The 27,815-nt window shown below is 45.5% G+C and overlaps 2 protein-coding genes across 2 annotated transcripts in view; both read right to left on the reverse strand.

The window, feature by feature from the left end:
• Positions 1-15,521, reverse strand: part of clasp1a (cytoplasmic linker associated protein 1a) — a 64,654-nt gene extending 49,133 nt beyond the window's left edge. The window contains exons 1-3 of the mRNA XM_079276745.1: positions 15,172-15,521; positions 1,320-1,398; positions 688-791 (exon numbers count right to left, since the gene is read on the reverse strand). Coding sequence (XP_079132871.1) covers positions 688-791; positions 1,320-1,398; positions 15,172-15,369 — 381 coding nt within the window. The 5' untranslated portion in view covers positions 15,370-15,521. The remainder of the gene's footprint in view (positions 1-687; positions 792-1,319; positions 1,399-15,171) is intronic.
• Positions 15,522-19,073: 3,552 nt separating this feature from the next.
• Positions 19,074-23,018, reverse strand: nifk (nucleolar protein interacting with the FHA domain of MKI67). The gene is made up of 6 exons (XM_079277165.1): positions 22,808-23,018; positions 21,936-22,064; positions 21,002-21,110; positions 20,619-20,830; positions 20,382-20,444; positions 19,074-19,856 (listed from the first exon to the last, which is right to left on the reverse strand). The coding sequence occupies exons 1-6, from the start codon at positions 22,928-22,930 to the stop codon at positions 19,656-19,658; spliced, it is 837 nt and encodes a 278-aa protein (XP_079133291.1). The 5' UTR covers positions 22,931-23,018; the 3' UTR covers positions 19,074-19,655.
• Between the last annotated feature and the right edge of the window lie 4,797 nt (positions 23,019-27,815).

Raw genomic sequence — 27,815 nt, forward strand, 5'->3', positions numbered from 1 at the left:
TGAGACTCGGTTTCTACCTCAGGCCACTGCACATATACAACGCGTCACAACTGTAAGCACAGAGCCAGTGGTACCGGGCAGTAGGAACATGGAATTTATAATATGATCTTAATTGAACCTTTTAATTTACAACTTTTTTACAACAAAAAAAATAATGTTTCTGAATAGACCTTTTTAGACTTGACAACACAACATTCTGGGCCTTTTCGTATTTCCTGTTATATTTTTTAAACCAAACCAAAACCACATACATACATCCTGTATGACGGGTACCATGACGGGTACCAATCACTGCACAAAAGGTGCCATGAAAGTACATCAGTCCATTTGGCGAGGTTAGTGATGGTAATCTATGTCGATAGTTAAACCCGACCGCTTCGCTCCCATGGATAGCGTACGAGTTAGCTAACAGGGGGGGGGGGGGTTGTGTTGGATGACAATAGCAACGGTTTGAGCATCATGTGTGTTTCATCACAGTGAACACGCTACAAGGCTACCAGGGACTGAGACTGTGCACTCGTGGTTATCCAGCAAGACAAAGAAAAGAGAAAGAATATTGGCAGCAAATATAACTTAGTCACCATTGGAATGAATTCAGGCTGCATGCTCAAACTCATGGAAAAAATGAGCTCGCTCAGAAAGCGTGTGTGTGTGTGTGTGTGCGTGCGTGCGTGCGTGCGCTGGTACCTGCGGGCTGGCAGCTTGTTCCATGATCTTCAGCAGAACTGTTTGGTCTTGGTCTCGCACCTGGTCTTTAGAGTCTCCCAGTCGGTCAATTAGGCTGGGCAGAACTGAGGGCACAGCAGAAATGTCATCACTTCATCATTATATTCTAGTCGACATTTGTGTGAAATTGATAAAATTAGCATATGAATTCTTGAGTTATGGATAGGAACTCTCCCCTTTCTTTGTAGCAGCAGTCAGAGTCTGAGTTGTAAAGTGATGTATTCTTATTTAAATTAAGTGCAGAAAGGGGAGTGGTCAGCAATCCAGGTGATAGAGAGCCGAGAACGACCGTCAAGAACACACCCGTGATAATAGAAATCTCACTGTTTAGTTATTCACATCCAGAGAGCAGCTGTGAGGGGAAGCACTGAGTGAGCATCTAATCCCCAACCTGACTAAAGAGAACAGTTTGATTCAACTCAGAGAGAGGAGATTGGTTAACCAGCACCAATATGATGCTGTAAATATTTAACTCAATGTGTGGATGGATGAGGCTCTCCTCAGAAACCTAAAGCAAGAGGCTTTTAGCAGCATGAACTAAGTAATGACCTGGTCCACCGATAATGAACCAAACACAGAGGACACAGTCTTACCGGTTCCCACGTGGGCCCTGAAGCGCTCCTGTAACCTCGTCACTAAGGCCGATAAGAGGTCCAAGCCGAGCAGAGCCACCTGGTGGACGCACAACAAAACACAGACGTACATTTTAATGCATTTTGGTTTTTAAACCTTTCATCAAAATAAAACATCCATTTTCTCAAATTCTATATTCACACATTAATGGAATAATCATTGCTACAACCACGGACGAGCCCAGGTTGAAAGCTGTATTGAAAATGACATGTTGCAAAGGATTCTGGGTAAACAGAACTTTTGTATGTTTTAAGCTTCTGCTGTGTTTATAGAGGACTCTGGCCTCCTGCAACTTTCACAGCCGGATTAGAACACATGTGGGACTCTTGTGGCACATAAAACACAGTTTCACTCCTGCACCATGACTGTACACGCTGTGACCAAACCTTCATATAAAAGCACAGAACCCTCCACCGGCACCTTTCCTTGTCATGGGGTGAGTGAGCTGCTCAATGAACGGCTAGTGAGAGCAGCCCTGCTAACACCATAATGACACACAGGCATCACCTGGACTGCAGTCCAGATCATGGTGCAATTTTTGAAACCTCTAAATGTGTGAAATACAAATTCAGGTGAATGATCAGTGGTGTAACTCCATCACTCTGCTGCCTCCTAGTGCACGTGCACTGGCACAACAAGGGCACTAAAGCACAATGAAGTACATCAATGGCTGCATGAGATCAAATAGTTTCTTATTCTACTTCACGTGACATAAAAAGCATATTTCCATGTGATCTCAATGTGCATATACACATTTAGATCACATTGTCTTGCTTTTCCAAACATCCTTTCTCCCACTGGTGGAGCAGGTAGTGAGCGTCCCAGCAGGCCTAATCCTCAGATCAGTCCCTTTGTTCTCCAACTGGAGGGAATTACAGTAATTACACCGATGACAGGGCCCCAACAAAGACTCAACGACAGCTCCCAGAGGGATCGGCGGGGTTCAACATCTCCGCCGAAACTCCACTGCTCAGAGTAGATCTGGGTTAGGTCCATGCAGGAGGTCTGTCTAACCTTTCTCAGCGAGACAACTGGAGGTAAACACTCTCTTTCTCCTTTTCTGGACTGGGGGAAGTCGAGTAACAACGGGACCATGGCAACAACTGCACCCTGTGTTGGAGTGCCAGTTCAGCAGACAGATGGCTGACTCCCTTCTGCTGTCATCCACATCCGGACCCCCCAAAGTACAAACACACAGGACCCCCCCCCCCATCATATAACACCACCATTTCAAAACATGTGAGGCTTTGCGACCAGCTTCTTCTCTGCATTTCCATTGTTTGCCACACACCAGGAGAAATTTCATCGGAAAGGAAAAAGCGTGGGACAAGAAGCTGTGAGAAGAGAACCAGTGGAAAGAACTCTCTTTCACAAAAAGCACAACTGTTCCAGCCTGGAAATCTGACCGTGTGTTCAGACAAATTCATAGAAAGGAGGCGCGTTGCCTCTGGCCTTTGCCTCCATCTGTAGCTGTTGGGTATGCACGCACTGAGCACGTCATTTGCATATCCAGCTCTGATTGGGCAGTCGTTCTGTATGTAACTGTGATGTGCAAGAGTCTGTTTAATCTTAATTGAACACTTTCTCTCATTTTGCCTGTCACCACTTTACATCTGCACACCTCCTTGAGGGCAGCCATTGACAAAGACACCCTGCTGCTGCTTCAGTCCCTGTAGCTGCATGTCTGAACACACCGCCGGTCACAAATACGATGGCTGAAGTAAGTGCGAAGACAACGTGGTTGAAGACCAATCGTTACTATTTGTAGAATTAGATTCTAGGATTGTTTGTGACTCGTGAGATCCAAACATTTCTAATAACTCCAGAGCGTTGTAACTAACTGTATAGAAAAAAGACAGATGTAATGACTTCCACAATTCACACTGTATTTATTCAACGAGATGTTCAATCTGCATTTGTTGGTATTTAGCCTTTCAAAAGCAACATTTTCATCATGGTCACAAAACTGTTTGTTCTCCCCCTTGCCACACAAAAGACGCACCAGTGTTGATCGGTGCATAAATGAATTAACTTTATACAACCACAACAACAAATCTATTTATCCTAAGTCATTACGATTTAGATTTTTGGGTGATATTCAAAGCTTCATTCTAAAACCTCAATAGAAACTTAAAAATGCAAAAAAAGAGTCCTGGTCTCAAGACCTCTGATCTGATCTAAGTAACCAGAGACATTAGTCCCACCAGACACATGAACACCAGCAGGCTGGCCTGCTCCTCCATCTGCCTCCATGTGGCTGTAAATTCAATCAAGGGTTTCTCCCTTCACTCACAACCAAGCCTGTCATCTCATTACCACACACACACAATCATTTAAATTCCCAATACAAAAAGCCCCACGTTCCCAAATTAGCTTCTTCTAACATGAGTTTGCGACACAAGGCCGTAGTGTATTGCAGAGTGCTTTATGATTATGCAGCATACCGGGCCCTGCCTGCCTCCCTGCCTGCCTCCTCCTGCTGCTGCTACATAATACGAACTGGATTCCGATGTGTCAGGCGCTTCCATACAGCTCGGGCTCCGTCTGGACCGGATCTATTTTCAAGTTCACCTGAAATTACAATGTAGCTGTACTCACAAGTTAATGACTCACAAGCCTGCAGGGTTTCTTTCAGTGTTGCAGAAAGAGGATCAAGTCCTTCAGCATCTAAACTGACAGATGCTGATCTATGCAGGTATGTTTTCATGCTGTCTAAAGTGCTTGTGCTAATCACCATTGGCCTTCAAACTGACAGAGTGTACTTTCCCTGGTTATGGCACCAACGAGGGACAGCTGACAATGCACATCGCTGCAAGAGTCTCGGCACGCTGAGATACAAGCCGACCTACTGTGGATGCCCGGTGACTTCATCACTTCCTGGGGGAGGTGGGATGGGTCATTGTGATGCTATGCCAGCATTCGGAGGCCCTGCTGAGGCGTGATCAGCCAGCAGTGACCACACAGTGAATCAGCCTCACTCAGCAGAGCTCACAACCGCAGGCACAGGGCAACTAGACCAAGGAATGTGCAGTAAACACTCATTATGGAACACGCCTGAGAGCGCTAACACACAACACACACACACGACACGGACAGATACAGCGATATAGCACACAAGGAAAACAGAGTTGTACACACACACACACACACGCACAGTCTTTTCCGGTTTACTTCCTCCAGAGGCAACACTTCACGCTCAACTTCCTGCAGTGAAAACACTGAAACAGTAGCATCCTCCTCCAGACATGGTGCTACTGATACTAATATGTCTGTGTGTGTGTGTGTGTGTGTGTGTGTGTGTGTGTGTGTGTGTGTGTGTGTGTGTGTGTGTGTGTGTGTGTGTGTGTGTGAGAGAGAGAGATGTAGAGTATGAAGTCAGCAGTAACGTTGTAGCTGTGAACGTAGCAGTGCAGTGTGTGGACAAGTTATTTGTCAGTGAATAAATGCTACAGCTCCTCAAGACCCGAGCCAAGTTGCCACCTGCTGATTACAGTGAAGTAAGCCCAGGCTACTAAAGGTGGACTGACTTTAAGGTGGACCAGCTGTACTCTGTAGTGACGAAGCTGTCCCTCTGAGTTGTGCTCAGCTATTAGGAGGAGACGACAGGTGAGAAGCTGGAGGATGTAAACTCGGAGGACTACAGTAATCTGCTAGCTGTCAGCAAAACATGACAATTTACACTGAAGTTATGATTCTCATTGCATTTTGAATGATGAAATAAAACAAGCCTGCTCAACTTCTGGAATAGCAGAGGAGTGTGTAAGTGCACTGCCTTCGTACCAGTTGTATTGTCATTCCATTGTGTACACTGTGGCACTGAAAGAACATACTGTCATTCCGCTGTATTGGTTCTTCATCTTTTGATGTTGTGGCATCTTCTCTGGCACGGTGCCGGCCTTAATGGTGGCAGTTTGAGCCCCGATGACTTCCCAGCTCTCATCTTCTCCTATGGACATGGTGCCATTTCCTCATACAGCATGTATTCACCCTATTTTAATAGCCACAGCTAGGATGCATCAGCTCCAGTGTGCCTGTGAACATAGCTGAATCCAGTCATGGCTGTAAAGCTCTGGAGAGATCTTCTGCTTACTGGAGCCAGCCAGTTCTACTGTGGCGCACTTGACTTGTTAAGCAACTAAATATTGAGAGGTCATGATCTATTCTAAAAAGGATTTCTTTCAGGCTGGTAGGAATGGAAATAAACATTGGACAACAAAACAACATGTAGACAAGGAAGCATTCACATGTTGTGTAACCCAGGAGCAACCACAGTGTTTCTGCCCTTATCTCATCTCGGGGCCACTAAAAGACTGATTTTTGTGTCTTGTTTATTTTGAGGCAGTCTCGGAGCAGCCGGCTCTAACCGAGTCCTAGAGGAACCGATGTGGCCTATCAGAGGGCCACCACGGGACGGGAGTGACGTGAGCCCAGATGCTCATGAGTCCCATTTGTCACGGGCAGAGAACTGAAAAAAAGACCCAAAAAAACACACCGACATGACGCTGTCTCTGATGTCATAGGTGAAACATCCACATGATCACCCAATTTGACAGGTCAGCACGTTTCAATAACGCTGCTGCTACCGTTGGTGTGTTTAAAAGGTTTAATTTGCAGCATTTGTGTCACAGCTCTGCCCCTTCATCTCTCACTCACCTAATCAGCATATTCAGTGCACCTGTTAGTCTCACCCACCTCATCAGCTCATCACTCTCACCTGCTCACTCTGCTGCACCTGCTATTTAGAGCCCAGTCTCACACACACTCACGGCCAGATCGTTCTCCGCATTATGCCAGTTTGTCGTTGCTCTTTTATTCTGAAGTGCACAGCTCTTAATAAGAGCGGCCGTATCCCCACCCAGGACCAACGGCTTTCTTTTTACTTTTACTGCCGACCTACAGAACCCTGCTGACAAAGCATTCATCCACTGATGCAATTACTCCATATTCAGATATTAAACTGAATATTTTAATGTCAACACATCTTTGTGTTTTTGTGATTATTGGTTTGTATCTTTGTTAGAACACAAATCAATATGTGCATGTTCTTTTCTAATAAACCAAACACACATTTGTCATATTCACACATTTTACTGCATAAATGATCCTCTTTGCTCTTTTCAGTAGATCAGGAGAAAGACATTCATCTCCAGATGAAAAGACCAATTCAAACTTAAATAATATGAGGAAATATGAGGCACTCAATAGCCACTGTAAACACATTTTCAGTGGCTATTGAGTGCCTCATATTTCCTCATATTGTAAACACATTTTCTCACACGTCACCTATTTACATTATGCTGCCTGTGTACCATGCATCGGTCGAAAAACACATTCAGGATATGCTACTGCGCAGCGTGTTGTGGCCCCAGTGTGACGCTGATCACATGTATTGGCCCCTCGTTCGTCTCTCAGCGTGCTGTAACCAGAGAGACGACAGACGCAGCGGTCTATCTCCTCTCTCCATCTCACAGACAGTTGTGCTCATTAATTACCAAACGATTGTTGCCGAATGGAATTGCAAATTTGCATTCACAGCGTTCTGGGGAACAAGAGAGAAAACAACGCTTCACTTTTCAATGAAAATGCCGATTTGTTTACTTTTTTTTTTTTTTTAATACAGTTGTATAAAAATTGCAAAAAGAAAATTCCGACCACATGTCACACACATCAAAGAGCATGCAGTGAGCTGACCAAGTGGGGGATTGCGACACACATGCTAGCTTAACTCAGAAAAAAGGAAAGAAATCCTTGAGTTGAGCAGATTAGATAAGAGAGCAGATTATGACTGGGGGGTCATTAGGACATGGGGATTTACAGCTGCTGTTGCTGGTGACAACGATGGTGGTCATACAGAAATCACATACAGCGCAATCTCTAAATGTTGCAGGAAGAGTGCAGTCAGTGAGGGAGAGACCTGAGGAGGGTTAAATATGGGGGGGGGCAGTGGAGGAGAATAGAGGGTGAGAGGAGGAAAAGGGGAAGCAGAGAGTGAGATTACGTGTGTGTGGGAAAGAGTGAGTAAAAACCACTGAGACAGAATATGTGAACAGATAACAAGTGACAGGAGCGTGGACATGAAGGAGGAGGAGGAGCCGGGACACAGAGGTCGGTGCCGGTTGGTGTGGGTCCAGGTCCTGAGCGCTTTAACTGTGGCTGTACAAGCATCAGCAGGAGGCCCATCACCACACTCGCTCTGCACTCCTTCTCCATCCATTGCTTTACATCACGCCAAGCCACACACACACCAACGCGTCCAGCTATACTCTGCAACTCTCCTCCTGCAGCCCTGCACAGCCCACACAGGCAGGGAGGCTCCCTGCATCAGGTCTCAGGGGGACTCCAACCAGACGTAGCTCGGGGTCTGCCATGCAGGGCGAGAATCTTACCCCCTTCTTCCGTTTCAACTATTAGTGGAAGTTGGAGTGAAATGTGCTCCTGTTTCCTCCCACAATCAGCCCTCAGGTTAGGTCAGGTTAAGCTCTGGAATACCTGCCGGTGTCAGTGTGTTTGTTCGCACAATGTACGACAGTGTTTCATTTGTTCACTTTACATCTGCTGTGTTTGACACATGTATACAGCACCGTGCAGTATTCTTGTTTTCTCTGGCCTCTGCAGGTCATGTTCAGTGAGTAGAGTCTTCTTTAGGTCTATGACACTTGAATGAAAACAATATATATAATTCACACATACTATACTGTGCGTGTTAGCTCTGTAGTAGACAGGTGTGCCTCCCTTCTCACCCAAAGCATGCTGGGACAACCTCAATATTAACACGTAACCTTTGGCAAAGGCTTGAATTAAACATTGCCAATCGATAGATTTACTTGACGATGAGATCGAGTCAAAGCTCTGAGGTAAACTAAACGTACAGACACTAACGTTGCTGGAGATTCAGTGTTGTGCTGTGTGGTATAAACCAATAACAATAATACGACGACAACAGCAAATATCACAGAAAGGACTCATTCCACCCATTAATCCCAGACTTAAAAGCATGTGCTTCATAACACACTAAACACACAGAGCGCAGAGATAATGTCAGAATTAAATGTGTACCAAATAATAATATGACAATATTATTGTTATTATTAAAAAATGTAATACTTTTCCTTGACGATCTAGTTTCCTTCTTCAAACAATATTATTTAGCTCCACAACCACAATGGTGCTGCTTCATTCATAACACACTGCATACACACACCATACAGCCTCACGCAACCACACACACAAGTGTTTTGTGAATGAGCCAAATGTCATAGCAGTAAAGGAACACACAACTCAAGCTCTGCTGTCCTGATGAAGGAAAGCCTTCATGATGAGTGGAGCGCTGCGTGTCGCAGCTTTTCATGTGAGCTCAGCACAAATCTCTGCTCTCTGAGGGTTCACAAAGTCAACAGGGTTTGGGATTAACGTTTAACGTGGGGCTGTAGCGAGGCTCCAAAGTCCCCCTTTGAGCTGGAATGACCACTTCACTCCGTAAATGGACCTTGAGGTTTCACCTGGAGCACAAGCACACTCCCTGCATGTGGGCTCACACTGTAAACACACACAGTCCAGCAGTCTTTGGAGGCGACGTGTCTCTAGGTCAGTTTAAAGAGAATCAACTACGCAACAGGCGTTGTGTGTTTCTGTTTCTTTAAGAGTGCGTTTGTTTGTTTCTGTGTACACACACACACACACACACACACACACACACACACACACACACACACACACAGCTGTCCAAGGTTGATTGATCCAGAGTATAAACATAATCTTTGGACAAAGGTTACAGAGGCTCCTCTGTGGGTTTGTCAAACTGTGATCCTCTCTTTACTGTACTTCACTGTCTACCTCAGCTGCTCTCCGGCCTCTACAGTGTGAACATTTTGCTGCATATGAAGGGGAAAAGTATTATTAAAAATCATTTGGGTGCACCGGTGATTGGCTACTCGGGTTAGCAACATACACACATTGGCTAAGCTCTGACGCCAATTAGCAGAGAACATTGGAGAATCCATTCCGTCATTTGGAGCCGCCGCTGACCAATCACGCCACCTGTGGCAGGTCAGATCAGCTGTCACTAATCAAGACTAATTCTGAAACTTGATGACAGGCCAAAATGAAACTCTGTTACATATTTAGTTACATTTCTCTGTACAAACCAGTGATTTTGTTTGTCAAAAAGAGAAATAGAGCACAAGAGAGAAGGTGAGAGGGCAAGATGGGCTAAAGTGAACCTTTTACAATAATGAAGAGTTAAATATTGTGATATTAAATATACTGCACTACAGCTACATTACTTATGCTTGTTTGAGGTGGCTGTGTTTGTATACTTACACTAAAGCCAATCAAAGATGAGCACTTCAAATGTCATCAAATAGGCCACTTTATCTGCTGAACATCATCCTTTTGAGACATCATGCTCCCCAACAGAAACACCATTTTATGAGTACCACTTCAAAGTGTTGTCATCCAGCTGCACCATGCAGCTAATCATGTGTCCAGTCTGTGATGAAGCCGGCTGGTCGGTCCTCCCTACAGCCTACGACGCTCCTGTCCACGCTTCGTGCCGTTGTTTCCCCCAGAGAGGAACGTGTAGCACCGCGATTCAGCTTCAAAACGCCTGCAGTGAGTACATCACATGAAACTCAGCACTGCAATATGACAACTGAGATTTGTGCATGTTGAAGAGAGACAATGCTTTGGTCCAGTGATAGGGCCCCTCAGTCTGCAGTACCACACCTCTTACAGTGCACGGTGGAGGAAGTCATTGCTACGATGCACACGGCAAACACTGTGGATCTCAAACCACATAACAGCTATGTGTGTTGAAGGAAGTGAGAAGAAACGTCATTATCATAAAAGCAAACCGTACGGGCAGAAAACCCAGAGCAGGAAATGAACCGAGGGACAGACCACTCAATGGCTCCCCAAAGACAGCAGCGGCCCTCTGCAATGAATCTGAGAAACACCAGCTTGAACTCATTTCACAAACACTTAACGCTGAGCTGACTGGAACCCCAGGAGGAGAAGCTCAGCATGGTGCTGGCTTCCTCAGGCATCAGCAACTGAACACAGGCCTGGTACTCAAGTAATCAAGCACATGAAATGAAATGACTAGTTGGTGATCGGGAGCAGAGGAAAAGTCTACGGCTACATGTTTCATCTTGTTTTGAGCGTGTCATTGGTGCAGACCTCGACTTCTGTTATCACAATGTCGGATCATATTGGTGGTCTTATTGCCACGCCTGTGGCTGCTCGAGCCACTCCACCTGACATGTCTGAGCGACATGTCAGGTGGCACCGGGTTGTCTGAGCGATCACTCGAAGGGCTCGTCAACCCGGGAACCGGAGCTGCCAGCCTTCATCGATTCAGCTCGGCTCCCAGGCTCAGCTCTGGGGGAGGAGGAGATGAAAATGATGGAGGGGAAGGGGCGACGTGATAGATGGTTGCTGGCAAGAGCCTAACTGCTCTCCTGGAGGAGGGGAAGGTGTGGAAACAAAGTACAAATCACATCCTTGTTTACGGCTTCTGTGGTCCTGCAGCATTGCGACTTGAAAGCGGCACTAAATCTATCCAGTACAACTTAGCCGTAATTCAGTACCTTAGTTTTTGTTAGCTTGCCATTATTGAATGGTAAACTAAAGGACCCAAGGAGAAGACAGCATGCAATGCTCTTTATTCATTTGATTAGTACAATCACCATTCTTAAAAAAGAGTCAAAAGATTATATATTTAAATCTACCGTCGTCATCCACTGGAGTCATTCTGTGCTGTTGGCATGATGATTTAAGCTTATTTGTGCTTTCTGTACAGCTGTACAGTCGGGTCAGCTGACTGCATGCAATGCATTCAATGATGTGATGTGAAACGTGACTGAAAAAGAGTAAAAGAAGCGGCTCGGGAGGAGGACTCACATGTGCACATGGGCTACTGCCAAAGTCAGAATCCTGAGGTGGGCGTGGTCTCTGCATGGCAGCGTACAGGATGAACCACCAATCACAGAGCAGACAGGGAACACTTCACACGTTAAAGCTGGGCTGTGCAAACAGCATGAGCAGATACGCCCAGAAACTAACTCGTACAACTACCGGACTACATATACCCACAGCACACTGCAGATGATCTACAAAACCATCCCAGTGAATCCAGTGTGCTTCTGACAAACACGCCGCTGCCCGCACACGCGCAGGCACACGCACACACGCACACGCACACACACGCACACACACACGCACACACACACTCTTGCCTCCTTGACAGCACCACTGCTCTGTGTTTGGCTGATCATCGAGTGCACGCGGACTAGTTTCGAGTTGATTCGGCAGCTGAAGGCACAGCTGGGATGTGGCTGCTGACGTGACACACCCTGAGATGGATGGGTCACACAGAAGGAGATCGCTCTGGAAAACGACAACTGCAAGAGGTGTCCGTCTATCGCGCACATGACTCTTTTAATTTGAAATTGTATGTGCATGAATCATTTAATCGCTCTATTCTAGTCAGAATAGCCTGGCAACACAATCACTGATGGCCATGGCTTCTGCTCCTTTAAGGGCGGGGTTAAAGGAAACACTAGTGTGCTTGCTCTATGGGCCCCACAATGCAGAAGATCCGGGTACTTTCATCTGAATTCAATACGGGATGGGAAGTTTCAGTGAGCAACTTTCATAGAATTAACGAAAGCGCCGCCTCCGACGCTGTGTCCAGTCTGTTTTCATACACTGGCGGAGTACGCCAGACAGACATACAGCTGACAGTAGTAGCTAACTAACTGATGCTGTGGAAACTTACTGGGAAAAGTGGCTGCATGACTACCCGTCAATGAATACAACATGGTGGTAGCCAACGCTCCCGGACCGGATGAACCGGGTACAGTTGGCACCGGTAAATGATGGATTTAACCGGTATTGTGCATCGGTAACGAGGGTCCTTTATCGGTCAGAAAAGAGATGGTGAAGTAGTAGCACATTATGTAGGCTGTACGATTCTCACAAAGACACCACAAGAGGTTCTTTAGGACTTCCATACTGTCATTTCTTTGAGGTATTAACCTTGATTTAGAATGACCTGTAAAATCAGATTTTCCCAAGATGAACAACTTACTAGGATCAAGTCTGTTCTGTTACCAATACAAGACCAGTCGGCTTTTCTCCTGTCGAGTTCCTGAGGAGCATGGAGAATTTGCTAGGCAGCAGGTCCCTGTGGGTCAGCAGGTCCCTGTGGGTCAGCAGGTTTGCCACGTTGAAGATGAGATCCTCCGTTATTATCTTGTACACTAGATTACATCATGACAGCTTAGCTGGAGCAGGTAGTGTCAGCAAGCACGCCTGAGACTAGCCAAACAAAAGCACACCGTCAGATAACGTATGCAAAGATGACCAAGGACCAAAGAAACCATTTGAAGAAAGCTGAACAGCACAAAGGTTACAGCCGGACACCTCCTGAAACAGGAATACAGCATATACTGCAATGCTAAACTGTGAGCTTGAAGTGATGTTAAACTCTCAGAGCTACATCTGTTCCTCTGCAAAAAGGAGTTCTCACCTATCGTGTCAGCTAACCAGGACGCAGCTCAACAACCTGATGTTTGTTCACTAAACAGAGAAGGCATGTGCAGCAGAGACAACACACTGGATGACTGAAGCTCAGGCGAGGAGAACGGCTGCACAGCTCTCCTTTAAACAGTTGCTTGGTATTGGAGGCATCCGCCCAAAGCACCATTTATGGCGAATTAATCCATCACTCTCTCTCTCTCTCTCTCGCTCTCGCACACTAAATAGTTTCCACATTAGTTGCCAAGTGATCAGCTCGGCCTGTGCTGAGGATAAAGCCCGTGTTGGGCTAACTAACAACATTGAAAACGTAGAGCTGCGTGTCTCGCAGCCCGATCAGACCTGCCTTTGGACAGGACGACAGTCAGCTGAGCCTTCACAGGGCCTTCTAGCACCCGACAGCACAGAAGAAACAGAAAGACAATACTGCTATGCTTTCTCACTGGGAATCTTTCAAGCAGTGCATACAACAGGAAAGATGATTTGATGCATTTTTGACAGAATTGACCCACATCAGCCGGCTCAGGAGTGCCGGTACCCCGATCGTAGCCGGGCCAGATCCGGTTCAGCCTCTCTTGCCCAGTTTCCTAAACTCACGTTTCAAATTCTCCCCAGCCTCTCATCACCGTTTCTCTCAGGCATGTGCCAGACATCTGGGAGCAGAAATGCAGCAGTGCAACATAGCCCACATGGTCATTTGAAGCACACAAAAACTTCCATGCACAACATGGCATCACAGCCCGGGGCCTGCAGGGACGGGGAGGGCTGAGCTGCAGTATGTAGGGCGCTGAGGTTCAGGCAGATATCACTGATATCGTTTAGACCCGAGTGATGTAAAAGCACCACATCCCCACATGAAATCAGACATCTAGAAAACAATGTGTTCCAATAGTTATGGCAGAGAAAGCACCCTGTGGCTGGCCACTGAATAACTGCTGATGGAAACACAATTCAGGGTCAGATAACATTTTGTCCTTGATCAAACTCCAAAATAAAGCACAATCAACCACAGAAGAAGAATGTCAGCCAGTCCTATGGTGAGGGGAAACAACAACGCTGTGTGCCGTTGCTTGCCTGAGAACATTTTACTTTACAGCCCAAAGACAAACTAGAAAAGGCTGTTATATACAGCTGTACAATAAGATGGAAGTGCAGTCTAAACATAGAACACAAACGCAGAATTACACAACGAGCTTACACTGCAGCAGAGATATTTTTCAAGTTACTCCATTTGATTTAAAGGCCAACAGTATCTATCATATATCAGTGTTTCCTCTATATTCATTCATATTCTCTGCTACTCTACTTCTCTCTTGATTTATTACCTCAGTAAACATTGTAAACATGAGTTTATGTCTCAATCTCTAGTTTCAAGTCTCCTTCAATACAGCATGATGTTCATTTAGTACATTATGGTCCATTTAGAGTCAAATGTTTTCACTTTATAAAAGTTAACTAACATTTGCATCGCCTAAAACGTCTTATTCAGTGTTCGGTTGTACTGAGCTCAACCCTCTCGTATCACTTCGGGTTACCAAAAGTCAAAATGGCGACAACCAAAAGCCAAGACGGCGCCGGACAAAATGCCAAACTCAAGGCTTCAAAACAGCAGTCCACAAACCAATGGGTGGTGTCACGGTGACTACGTCCACTTCTCATGCACAGTCCACGGCTGTACGTGATGCATTGTAGCCCCGGTCTCGGTCTTTTAAATGCTCCACTGCTTCATAGCTGTAATTGGTCATAGTGTAATTTGGCTTTGTGTGCTCTGATTCATGCTGTGTGGATTTCTTAAAAATAGCTGATAATACTTTAAGCCCTTTTAAGTGTTGAATTTGAGAGTGGACTTTGGTGTTGTGGTGGAATGAGTGTTTAACTGGATAAACAAAGCAGTCCCCCCGAGGAGACCTACGCGAGAAGAGCTGTCGATGTTCAGCCCTGTGTGGCCGTTTGAAAACAGACCACAGCTGCATGACTGAACCAGAGTCAAACCATACAGCTGCACTGAACTCAGACACTTCCTCACACACTGAACTCTTCTAACAGTCTGTTGAACAAAACACGACCTCTTACATAGTCATTCCACAATTGCAGAAAATGAGTTGTCAATTGAGGATGCAAAGTGCACAGAGAGAGATGGCTGAGTGCAGTGATGTGCTTTTGTCTAAAACAGAATGCAAATGGGGAATCAAAAAGCTATTTGGTTACAGTGAACGCCTAAACCAGTGTGGGTGCAGGTGTGTGGAAACCTGTTCCATAATCCCTATCGTTTACCTTGAAGTTGCTGCAGTTGACCCAGGAGCTGGCGATGCCGTCGACCATCTTGTCCAGCGCCGTCTGATCCTGCTCCAGGTCGTGGGACTTGTCCTTGTCCAAGATGTAATCAATGATCTCCTGCCCCACCTGCAGCCGGCGGCCCATGTCCTTCTGCAGGACTTGGACCAGGCAGCTCTCCATGCTAGGCTCCATCATGCTGGCCTCTGGTACCTTCTGTCTTCCTCCGTCTGCCTGGCTGAATGACTGGCTGGCTGGCTTGTTGTTGCGAGCAATGCCCCACTGCTCAAAGCAGCGAGAACGACGGCTAAACAAAAGGAGCCCCAGTTAATGAGTGTTTGTCTGGGTGACCCGGAAAAGGGAGAAAAAAAAGAAGAAAGGAGGCAAGTGTACACAGTCTGCTTGTATTTTTAACCCCTGAGGACAGGCCTCGTCTTTGTGCCAAGAGCTTGCTAGCTAGCGAGCGAGCTTGTGGTCGTGCCCTAGGGATGGATGGAGCAGGGCTTGGGGAATGGCGGCAATGCAGCATGTGTGTCTGGGCAGCAGCTGGGGAAAGTTTACTATTCCCTCCCACTTGGGATTTTTTCCCCCCTCTTCTTCTCTTAAAGGAGTCTGGGCCAAACCACTATAGCAGGGGTAGAAGAGGTGGTTTTGGCGAGCAGCGTGCAGGGCTGCAAACAGAGATGGATGGAGAGGGCTAGCTTAGAGCTCCAGTTGTCCCGGGATCTGCCCTGGAGAGCCCTAAAGGAGCAGAGAGAACAGCAGACAGCAGTCAGTTCACCAGAAACCCTCTTCACTGTCGATTCCTCCTGGTACATCACAATGCATCACTCTCAATGACTTTCAGATTTTTGATTTAACGGTAAAAACAGAGTGTTCACCGAATAGAAAACTGACAGTGTTTTACAATATGTAGCCAAAAGTATATTGCTCCTCTTGTCTGCAAAAAATCATGATGCCACTACATACAATTATACTTTTACTTTCATTATGGATTCATCTTGTATATGGTTTATCGTTGCTGTTGTTGTTCGCTGCTGCTGGCTGGCTGAGGGCTACCAAACTACATTTTGTTGTATCACTACAACGACAATGAAAACCTCTTTATCTTCATCTTCTCTGGCCATTATTTTTGTTAACCATTTGGTAGTCTGAAAAGTGAAAAGAAATGTCCTCGAGTTCTCCGCAGTGGCCATGGTCAGATCACTTGTTTTGTCAAACCAACATTTCAAAGAGAAGATATTCAGTTCACAATCACATAAAAATCATCATATTTAGAAAGCTGAAGCCAGATAATGTTTTTAAAAAAGGTTTAATCATGTGTAAATTGATGATGAAGCAAATCTTACAATATATAGAAAGAAAATCTTTCAATTGATGGACAGACAATCAATTCGTCGATTAATTGTTTGAGCTCACCCGACATCAGTGGCCGACATTTCAAACGCTCCAGTAGCTCAACTAATAATAACTAACACATCTCTGCAGCCGGCTTCAAATCTCGCGAAGAGTCGTATTTGAAGAGTTGAGGCTGTTTAATCAGCAGATTCATTTTCAGAGCTTTGGAGAGAGATATGTAACCATCACATAAAAGGTGTAAGGTTTGGGTGTCCAAGTACGTTTGGCCATGTTGTAAGTAAGTCCCCAGTACTTTGGGGTAATATGTGTTGAATAAGAGAACATGGCCGAACCACACCCGGCAGTCAGTGATGACAAGTTACAACCTGTGCAGCTTCACAAACTCATCTACTTTCAGGAATAGATTATAATCAAAACTTTTAGGATAATCAACGTTTAAAAACAAAGTGACAGTTGACTCGAGGCTTAGAATGACCCCCCCCCCCCCCCCCCCCCACCGTCCCTGTGCTGTTTATTTGCTGCAGTTCCAAACTGCTCGATCATATGCCGACTGCGCTTCTTCCTTTCAAACAACCCCAGGCTTTCTGTGTGACAACATTATCTACCAGAGAGGACGGCTCAATAGCTGAAGCTAATTTGCAGTCCCCATCTCTGGTTAGTTTGAATTATAGTTAACACAGCTGCACAACCTGTACAGGCCTGGTTTGCTTCATTCTGTGATGTGTGTGTGCACTCTTTATTCTACAAAAAGCCAGGGTGAGCTGTGGGAATGTTTTGGGTTGGGTTTTTCCCCTCTTTTATGAGTCCTAGGTTGTGTTTCCCATGAACAATTTTATTTTCTATTTAAAAATATACATATATAAAATGGGCATCTACATGTTTATTATTATGTCATATATTTAACACTGTTTTCAATAAATTATATATATTGCAAAAAACAACAGCTTAGCAATGAGCAGATAACACATACCAGATTAAAACAGAGCCCATATAACAGACTGTATGCATGTGTATAAGCATGCGTCAACATGTATGTATACATTGATATTTAAGTGTGTGTGTAAGTAAATGCTGAAGAAACTGCACTTGACTGAGTGTAATAGATGTATGTAATAATGTATGCGGTCTATAATGATGAAGCTCTTTGAGCTGTTAAATCTAATCCATGAAAATGCAGTACGTGTAATTTACATTTAATTGTGTTATAGCATCGTTATACGTTTATATTATTAAAATGACATGAATATTTAACACGCTTTGTTCAATTTACACCAGACCTACTCTCACCTTTGACAAGCCATTCATCATGGAGCACATTTGTGTCTGTCTTGTCTCACACGCACGCACGCGCACTCTCCCCGCACGCGCACACACCCCTTTGCTTTTATTTATTTTTTTTCATTAGCTGAGCTCCAGCTAGCCCAGAGCCCGACCATCACTGCTAGCTATGCCAGCCCAAGGAGCGCCTCTGACAGCTGACGTCACTAGACACTGCTAACGTCAAACAAACGCGCTCCCTGGAATTCACCCCGCGGCCATGAAGCACTCCTTTCCTTTGTTTCTCTCTGAAACAACCTTTTCCACTGTAGCAGACAGAGTAGGTGTGTTTCGGGAATACAGGCTAAAGCTAGCCCCGAGCGAAGCCCTTCCTTTCAATGAAACGTCAGTTCAGACCGGGCAGCACAAAGAGAAGACAATGTGAGAAGGAGGCGAGGAGGTGGACCCACAACACCCATTCTCCTACTCACCATATCCTGCTGAAACGCCGCCGCTGGTTCGGACATTCAGCTCGCGTTTCTCGGCTTAAATGTGCCGTCTTCGGCCTCAAATATCTTCTGCCTTTCTCTTTCTCTCACTCACACTCTCCACCCGGAATGCTGCCTGCAGGACAAGAATGGGATCGTCGTGCGCAGGCGCACTCGATCCAGGGATGATGTTGGCACTTGGAAAACTGTCGCATGGCAATGCAAGAAAAAAAGAGAAACGCTGGCGTGTATAACTCGACGTCTAGCGACATCTACTGGACACATGGGGCCTGTGATGCGTGTACAGCGCAATGGTAGAGCAGCGTTTATATTTTCACTCCAAGTGTTTTATTCAGAAGGATAAAAGTGAGGAGTTAGAGGTTCATTGGCTCTTTAGCGTTACATCTCCAGAAATATGGAAAAGATGCCCTGGGCCCCCCAAAACACTGTTCACATGAACTGTACATAAAGTATTCCTTTCTAATGTCAATTACATCATGACCCCAAGCTCGACAAACAGCCCACTGTCAGGGACTAGCATCTCCACAACCAGATCACCTGAACACACTGTACTGCCGCCTTATATAGTGCCCATTATGTGAAGCAGTAATATACAGAATCAGCCAATCATATTCAATCAGGGTTAATGCTACAATCACTTCCATTGGGTTGTGGAAACATTAACACTTTTATTATTGCAGAATTTCATATTTCATCACTGATGAATAGGCAGACATTACTGGCACAGGTGTTCCTAATAAGATGACGATGGACAATATCAGAACCCAGAAACCGAAGCAGCCCGATTACCGTCATTTATTTTATACACATGCATTTCCTACAATGACACGTCGAAACGCTTTTAGCTCTGCTAGCGTGTACGTGAGTGATTTTCTATTAGCGTGTTCTTCTGAAAGAAACTACCACAACAACAAGAGGACCTCTTTGGATTGTACATTCTCACATTTTTTATTTTGAATGATCATAGTTTATATTGTACAAATTTAACCACGCTGTTAGACAAGTGTGCATGACGAAGTAAAAATGCCTGTTTTGCATCAACATTAGGGCCCTGTGTGGCAAAGGAAGCCACCTGCTCCAAGACTGAAATACACATTTGTCAAAGAAGTCCAGTCAGAACTGGCCCGTTACTCAGGCTCGCTGTGATGGTTTCGCAAGCTCCCCCCACGGTACTCACTACTGTGGTACCCACAGTTATGGTGGAAACTTTCATAGGGGCGTCTTCCTCAAATGTAGTGGGATTTCCACACACTGAAAGACGCACTGGGATTTCTGAACCCAGTTCAAAGGTGAGCCTGATGTGTGCAGCTGTACCGTGACAGCCAGAGACCCAAGTCACCGACAACACGGTGAGGACTTTCACTCTGCATCCGCTTCAGCGGGTTCCTCGCTCTCGGAGCAATCGCCCTCGACGGTTTCCCCCTCCTCCTCCGAGGAGCACTCTTCATCCTTCACTATAGGCGGCATCTTAATGATGATTTCATCATCGGCATCGTCGTCATCAACGACGACGGACTTCCTCCTCTCCAGGACGGAGGGGGTGCAGACGGGCGTGGTGTCCTGAAATGGCCAAGAGGAGCTCGTTAGATGCTCATTCTGGTACGGATGCGGGGGGGTTGATTTGTTTTACTCTTGAATCTTTTTCCTACTGGTGCGAGGGGCAGGGACATAAAACATATCGGGATGCACTGGAACTAAGACAAAACCAAAAATAATAACTATGAATCCAAATTACTGGTATTACAAATACACAAAGCAGTCGTTTCTATACCAGGGCACACGGGTTTGTCTACGAGTCTGTGATATTTGTAACCGATAGAGAGAAGCCCAAGTAAATAATAATCCCATAATAATACTAATAAGAATGGAAGAAGAAGAAGGCGATAATAATACATCTTTGATTTTCCATACATACAGTGTTGGTACATTGGTTTTATCACGCAGCCACTAGGAGACACGCGCAATAAGCTTAACGCACCACAGTGCTGTAGGCGCAGTAATCTGACCCCAGATCACTGGTTCACCTGGGGTCATTTTCAGTCTGAGCCAAGAGATAAATATGATAAATAAGAGTGTTTGCCTTACATCACTACACGTCGACGCCTCCAAGGAATCAGAGGACTTCTTCTTCTGGGGCACCTGGGTGGCCTGGGAACACAAACGGAGCACTAAAGGTTAAACTGACACCAACTAAACAAAGAATAGATACGAGAGTGGATTTTCAAGGTGGACTGTGTCATTCCAGGGATGACTTATTTTTGTCTAGCTCAGATAAACACAGCACACCGTGTCGAGTTATCATCTCGGTCTCGAAGCACTTACAAATCCAGGGAAGTCGTAGTCGATGCCGTGCGCTGCCAGTCTCTTGCGGAGCTTGGCTTCTTTCCGCAGCAGTTTGTCTTTCATCTTGGTCACCTCCTCCTCTGTGTGGGTCTTGTTGTAGCGGGCCACAGCAGGATGTGAGGGCTTCTTAAACTCCCTCTGGGAGCCGACGAACAGCTTCTCGTGCACTTTCTCTGGTGCGACCAGGTGACCTAGGGAACAGTCGTCAGTGAGTACATGGGTATAAACTACAGTCTATCTTTACCGTTCTCACTTCTTATTCATTTTATTATTATTTCCATCATGGCTCTGCGGGGATCTGTCGGATCATATCTTTTCAAATTGAGCCCGTTAATCATGCTGGTAACGTGAGCCATACTCACATTTGATGAGTCTCTCTCCCATGAGGTAGTTGTTCATGGTCTCTGCAACAATTTTGGCTACTTCGTCACAGTCGAACTCTATAAATGCATAGCCTTTGCTTCCACCTGTCTGAGACAAACGGACGGGAAAAAAGGGTAAACATCACATGCACCTCAATAGTTTCACACCCAACATCTGCATTTCAATAAGCAAGGGCTGGGTGACAATTCAACGTGGTAATTTATCGACTTCAAAGGATTCAAATTGTGATGATGATAAATCAAATAAATTGATAACAAGCAAACGTGAATTGATACAATTTCTGCTTCAGGAAATAGACTAGTTAAATCAAATCATAGTCTGAACCCAATTAGTCTGTATTTGTGAGCATGCATGTAAACAGACATGGAAATATTTTTGACATAATTTCACTTGAGTTTGTTCATTTTGCACTAAAGTTCCAAATTCAATAAAAAAAATACTCTGCATTGTTTTCATTGTCAATTTCATTCACACATGATTATAAAAAATAGGCTTATCATGTGGTTATCTCTTAGACTATTTATTTATTTATTGTTATTATTATATATTACCAGAATATTTACAAATGATTTTATCTTTTGTGGGTACAAGGGTTTGATCGCTCTGCCAATGGGTGAGCAGGAGATAAGCTTAATGCACCACAATACTTTGGGCTCAGATATCTGACCTCAGACCACTGTGATATCTGAGGTCATTTTCAGTGAGCCAAACCTCAGCAGGATGTCAACTGCTTTCTCCAACATGTCATCAGAGCAAACCGGGAAAATCTACGTCTCTACTATCGCTTTAGGTGTAATGCACAGGATAGGACACTAAGAAAACTATGTGTAGTTGTTATATTATGAGAACACATTAGTCTGTTTGAGGTGTCCCACATGTTTGTGGAGCCTATTTAGTCTTGAGCCGTGCTACCTTTTTACTCCTGGACAGCCGCAGCCTCAGGACTTTCCCAAACTGTTCGAAGTAAGACTTGAGCTGAGGTTCAAACAGCCCGTGTGGAAGGTGGCCCACGTAAACCACTCCAGGGTCCAAATGCCCCCCCTGTAGAAAAACAACAGACATTACATAGGAAATACATGCACATTGTGTAATGAAACGTAATAATCAGTTATCCATGGATGTTATGGCTGTACATTTAAACTGAGTTGTAAACAGATTTAGTCCTTTACATTATGTAAATAATAAAATGGATGGCTGAGCTCCATTAAGCTGCTTCAGGCTTCAGGTTCCTGGTGCACGTGCACTCTCTCACATGGTCCTGACTTACTGAGTGCTTCACTAGAACAGAGCTGTAGTGTCATTAGTAGCACCTGTGCGTGTTTTAATGTCGGCAGTGAAATCAACCTATCTCCAAATAATGTAAATAGATTTTTTAATTTACTTTTTTTTTTTTGACAAACGCAAAAATAAACGTGTGAATTGTTGAAGGGTAACGTTACAGACAGACCTGGCCCAGTTTCTGCTTCGGCCTGTATCAGTGTATAACCCTGTCGAATATAAATACCATGAAGATGGTACAATGTTAAAAGTACCGGACTGTTGCTAAATAATGACGATAACGCTGCAAAAAAGAAAAAAGCTCTCCATTATCTTTGAGAGATATTACTTCGATATATTGAATGCTAAGTCACAACCTGAAATGTCTAATTAGGTCCCACAATCCGACGGGTGACGAATAAAGTGTACCTACGGTAAGAAAACGCCGATGAATCAATAAAGAAATAGCACCCTCGTGTTGTGTGAATCCATGGCCCCTTCAGGGCCACGGTTTCCTCTCGACCCACCTTGCTAGATTTGTTCTTCTTCGCCTCCTGCACCTTCTTCTTGAACTCGGACTCTTGTTTGGGGTTCAAAGCCAGCAGCTCTTTGGCCGGCTTAGGAGCCGTCCCTGCTTTACTTTCAGTCATTTAGATGAATTAAAGACACGGAGACATAGACTGTAGAGTAAAAACAACGGCGACACTCAACTCGCTGCGTACCACACTGGTCTCTTCATCCGCTTGCCCATGCGGTGACGACAGACGAAGTGCAGTACGGCTGTATTATCTACAGCGGTGCGCTCGACACAGCGCCGCCTACCGGCATGGAGGAATAACTAATATCTTTACAGTAGCACTCGTTCATTTCTGCCACTTGAAACAAAAACACGACATTAGTGTGTTTTCAATAACCATTACCTCCTAATTATATAATAGTGTCTCAGAATTTTTATTTACCGTTTTCTGCATGTATAAGACTGTAGCCGATATTACCATTCAAATATTTTGCACAATGGACAAGTCATGTACTGCATGGTAGTGTAGTTCATAACATTTAAATACCCTTTGAATTCCAACAATTTCTTATTTCATTTTATTAGTTATATAAATGTTTATAGTTTTATTCCATTGTTATTACAATTAGTTATTCCAACTTATTCTCACAAGTTATAGGTATCTCTTATTCTTCTTTACATTTGATTGGCCGATCGCAACCAACGTGAATAGGTGCATACCGCCACCTACTGTACCGGAGTGTGCAGTTTCAGGGTGAAAGTTTCATCACTGTTCTGATAATAAAATAAAATAATATATATATATACATATACATATGTACATATTTATTTATTTATTTTGAGGTGTCTCATCATTAGATAAATTGACTCATTATCTCATAATATAATAGACTATTTTGTGAAAATGAATTAAAACATACAACTTTAAAATAATAATCACGAGATAATAATGTATAATTTAATATATTTATAATATTTGAACACTTACTAATGAGACTTAATAGTGTGGTGTTTTTTTTCCTTTTTTTAAATGGTGGAAATGGGCTTCCACAAAAAGATCAAACGAACAACAAATACAAGAATAAACACAAAGGGCTGTAGGTTGCTTTGAATTAATCAGCCTTCTAATGTGTGGTTTGGAGAAACGCTACAATACAAACGAAGGAAAGGAGAAGGAGGCGCACAGGAGGAGGTGGAGAGAATAAAAACAAGGGGAGGAGTGTTTACCAGTAAAACAATGAGGCGAGACAGACTTTAGATCCAGATCAGCAGTGAACACAGCCACATCGGTGGCTCTGAATTCATGACATGGCAACAAAACTCATCTACTTCACCGTGAATGGGACACCGGAGCAGGCTGAGTTCCTGGTGGATTGCCCTGCTGAGGACGTCAAAGGTAGGAGCAGGAAATTATGTGAATGTTCACTTATTTGTTTTAGAAAGGCATTTTAAGGTATGTCAAATATAGTGTTTAAAAATATTATCTGCATTTTTCTATGTAATAAAAATTACTTTTCCAAAATTCTTTTACCAGGATTTTACACTTACATTTATATAATGTGAATATCTGACATGTAAATTTGAATGGCGTTGACAGATTGACTGACAGACACATATTCTAACAGCTATTTCTTTCTTAAAATATAAAACAATCTTGATTAGGTGGATCAAAAGCACAGTCGGTCGTTGGACCAGCAGGTGAAACAGCTGTATAAGTGTGAAGGAGGTTGTCTGAGCAGCGGACAGCCAAACAGCTGCCACTGACAGCTCCATATGGTAACACAGGGTGAAGGCTTTGTCCAGCTCTGGCCTCACGTGCTCTTTATCTATGTTCTGTTTCATGTGGCAAAAAGAACCTTGTTGAAGATCCCACATATAATGTCAATGAGACGGTTGTTCGTTAATTGTTTTTAGCTTGTGTTGATTGGATTATTGCTAATCTATCTGTATAATCTGCTTGCCTCTGCGGTAGTGTGATATAAAAGTGGTAGCACTTTCAAACACGGCACACTTTATAAAGGGCTTGTAAGTGCTTTTATTAATGTCAATAAATGATTGAACGCTAATAGATCAGTAACCCAAGTAATGATAAAAACGTTGGCCTCTGTCTATCCTTTCTATTTGCAAATACATGTATACATTTATAATAAGTTGTTAATGTTATGATGTGGTGTGTTCATGGACCCGAATGCAGACTCAGACAGCAGAGTTCTATTTCAAAACCACGATAATTTATTTCTCTCAGTCAAGGTAAAAGACAGGAAATGGACAAAGTCAATAGGAGGCGTCTCCACGCCTCCGCACGGTTCCAAGCCGGAAAGTGGCTAATCCTGCTGAGCGGCAGACGAAGCAGACAGGAAAACTGTCAAACGTCAGTACGGAGGCGTGTCCTCGCGCTCCGCTCGGATCTTAGCCGGGAAGTGGCCGGTCCGCGTCCGCGGCTGGCAGGCAGGCTGGATCGTCTGTGTGACACCCGAGGCTCGACACAGGAACGCCAAGACTACACAGTTGATCTCCGAGGAACTAACTGGAAGGCTTCCTCGTACAGGTGAAAACCCGAGGCTCGACACTGTACGGCAGGCAAGTTGAAAAAACGAAATGCATCGTTAGTAGCGGATCTTCAGAGAGTGAACAAATGGACTACTCACGGGTCGGAATACCAGGTAGGTAAACGGATGGACTGACAACTGGAATGAGAGTGACAGGAGTATTTATGTCAGCTGGAGGTGATCACAGGAGATGAGGCACAGCTGTGCCTACGGAGAGAGGCGCGGCAGTGGGCGGGACTCGTAGGAGGACCCTATTAAGGGAAATACAGCAGAGCTACACACAAATCCTCACAGTACCCCCCCCCCCCCCCCCTCAACGTGAGCCTCCCGGCGAACCACCAGGCTTATCGGGGTGCAGGCGAGGGTATGTGCGGAGTAGCTCTGGATCCATAATCCGGGAGCGAGGAACCCAGCATCGTTCCTCCACACCATACCCCACCCAATCAACGAGGTATTGGTAACGCCTACCTCGTCGGCGGACATCCAGGAGACGGTCGACTGTGTAAACCGGACCGCCTTCGATGAGTCGGGGGGGTGGAGGGGGTTCGGCCGGAGGGTTCAGAGGACTGGAGTGAACGGGTTTGAGAAGAGACACATGGAAAACAGGGTGGATCCTCATGGATTGCGGGAGCTTGAGCTTGACCGTGACCGGGTTGATAACGGAGACAATGGGGAACGGGCCAATGAATCTGGGAGAGAGCTTCTTGGATTCAGTGCGTAGGGGTATGTCCTTGGTGTAAAGCCAGACCTGTTGGCCGGGAAGATAGGTGGGGGCGGGTGTGCGGCGGCGATCAGCCAGACGCTTGTTTTGTTCGGAAGAATGAAGTAGGGCGGCACGAGTCTCTCTCCAGACTCTTCTGCATCGGCGATGGTTGATTTGGACTGACGGGACGGAAATCTCGACCTCTTGGCTGGGTAGAAGGGGAGGTTGGTAGCCAATGGAGGCCTCGAAGGGGGAGAGACCTGTTGCCGTGGAGGTATGGCTGTTGTGTGCGTACTCTATCCAGGCCAAGTGACGACTCCAGGAAGATGGATGTGCCGCCGCTACACACCGGAGCATGGCTTCTAGCTCCTGGTTCAGCCTCTCGGTCTGCCCATTGGTCTGGGGGTGAAAGCCGGAGGGGAGGCTAGTAGTGGCACCGAGGCTGCGGCAGAACGCCTTCCAAACTTGGGAGGAGAACTGAGGACCCCGATCAGAAACAATATCCATAGGGATGCCGTGGAGTCTAAAGACATGTTGAACCAACAAGGCTGCGGTCTCGTGGGCCGATGGGAGCTTGGGAAGGGGAATAAAGTGAGCTGCCTTGGAAAACCGGTCCACGATGGTAAGGATGACCGTGTTGTTCTCGGAGGGAGGAAATCCGGTGACGAAGTCCAATGCCATATGCGACCAAGGCCTGTGGGGAACAGGCAGAGGTCGTAATAGTCCAACAGGGGGTCTGTGTGAGGCCTTGTTGCGCGCACAGGTGGTACAGGCTAGGACGTACACTCGGGTGTCATTGTCCAAGGATGGCCACCAGAAGGAGCGCCGGAGCCAGTTGATTGTACGTCTTATCCCAGGGTGGCCGGAGAGTCGGGAGTCATGAGCCCATTGTAGGACCCGGGAACGGACGGAAAGGGGAACGAACAGGTGCCCAGGAGGAACACCTCCTGGGTCTGGCTGGGTCTGCTGAGCACTGCACTCTATCGCCCAGGTGAGAACCCCTAGGACACAGGCAGGTAGACCAATCATGTCCAGAGCTGGGTCAACCTCGTCTGGGGAAAACTGCAGAGAGAGGGCGTCTGGCTTGATGTTCTTACTTCCTGGGCGGTAGGTGATGGTGAAGTTGAAACGGGCAAAGAACAGAGCCCAACAGGCTTGGCGGGAGTTCAGTCGCCGGGCAGAATGGATGTATTCGAGATTTCGGTGGTCTGTCCACACAATGAACGGGTGGACTGACCCCTCCAACCAATGTCTCCATTCCTCCAGAGCCAGCTTGATGGCCAATAACTCCCGGTTGCCCACATCATAGTTCCGCTCGGCCGGGGAAAGGCGGCGAGAGAAAAAAGCACACGGACGGAGCTTAGAGTCAGTGGTTGAGCGTTGTGATAATACTGCTCCTACTCCAGTGTCGGAGGCGTCCACCTCGACCAAGAACTGGAGGCTTTCATCCGGCTGTACTAGGATGGGGGCTGATGTGAATCGCTCCTTGAGGGCATTAAACGCCCGGTCAGCCTCGGGGGACCAGGAAAAAAACCACCTTAGAGGAGGCGAGTCTGGTTAGGGGTGAAGCCGTCTGACTGTAGTTCCGAATGAACCGGCGGTAGAAGTTTGCAAATCCTAGGAACTGCTGGAGCTTCTTCCAGTTAGAGGGGACCGGCCATTCGGTGACCGCTTTAACCTTTTCTGGGTCCTTCCGAATCTGACCCTCCTCAATGATGAAACCAAGAAACTGTACGGAGGTGACATGGAATTCACATTTCTCGGCT

The sequence above is a fragment of the Melanostigma gelatinosum genome (genome assembly GCF_949748355.1).
Source record: "Melanostigma gelatinosum genome assembly, chromosome: 10".
In the NCBI taxonomy this organism is placed as follows: domain Eukaryota; kingdom Metazoa; phylum Chordata; class Actinopteri; order Perciformes; family Zoarcidae; genus Melanostigma; species Melanostigma gelatinosum.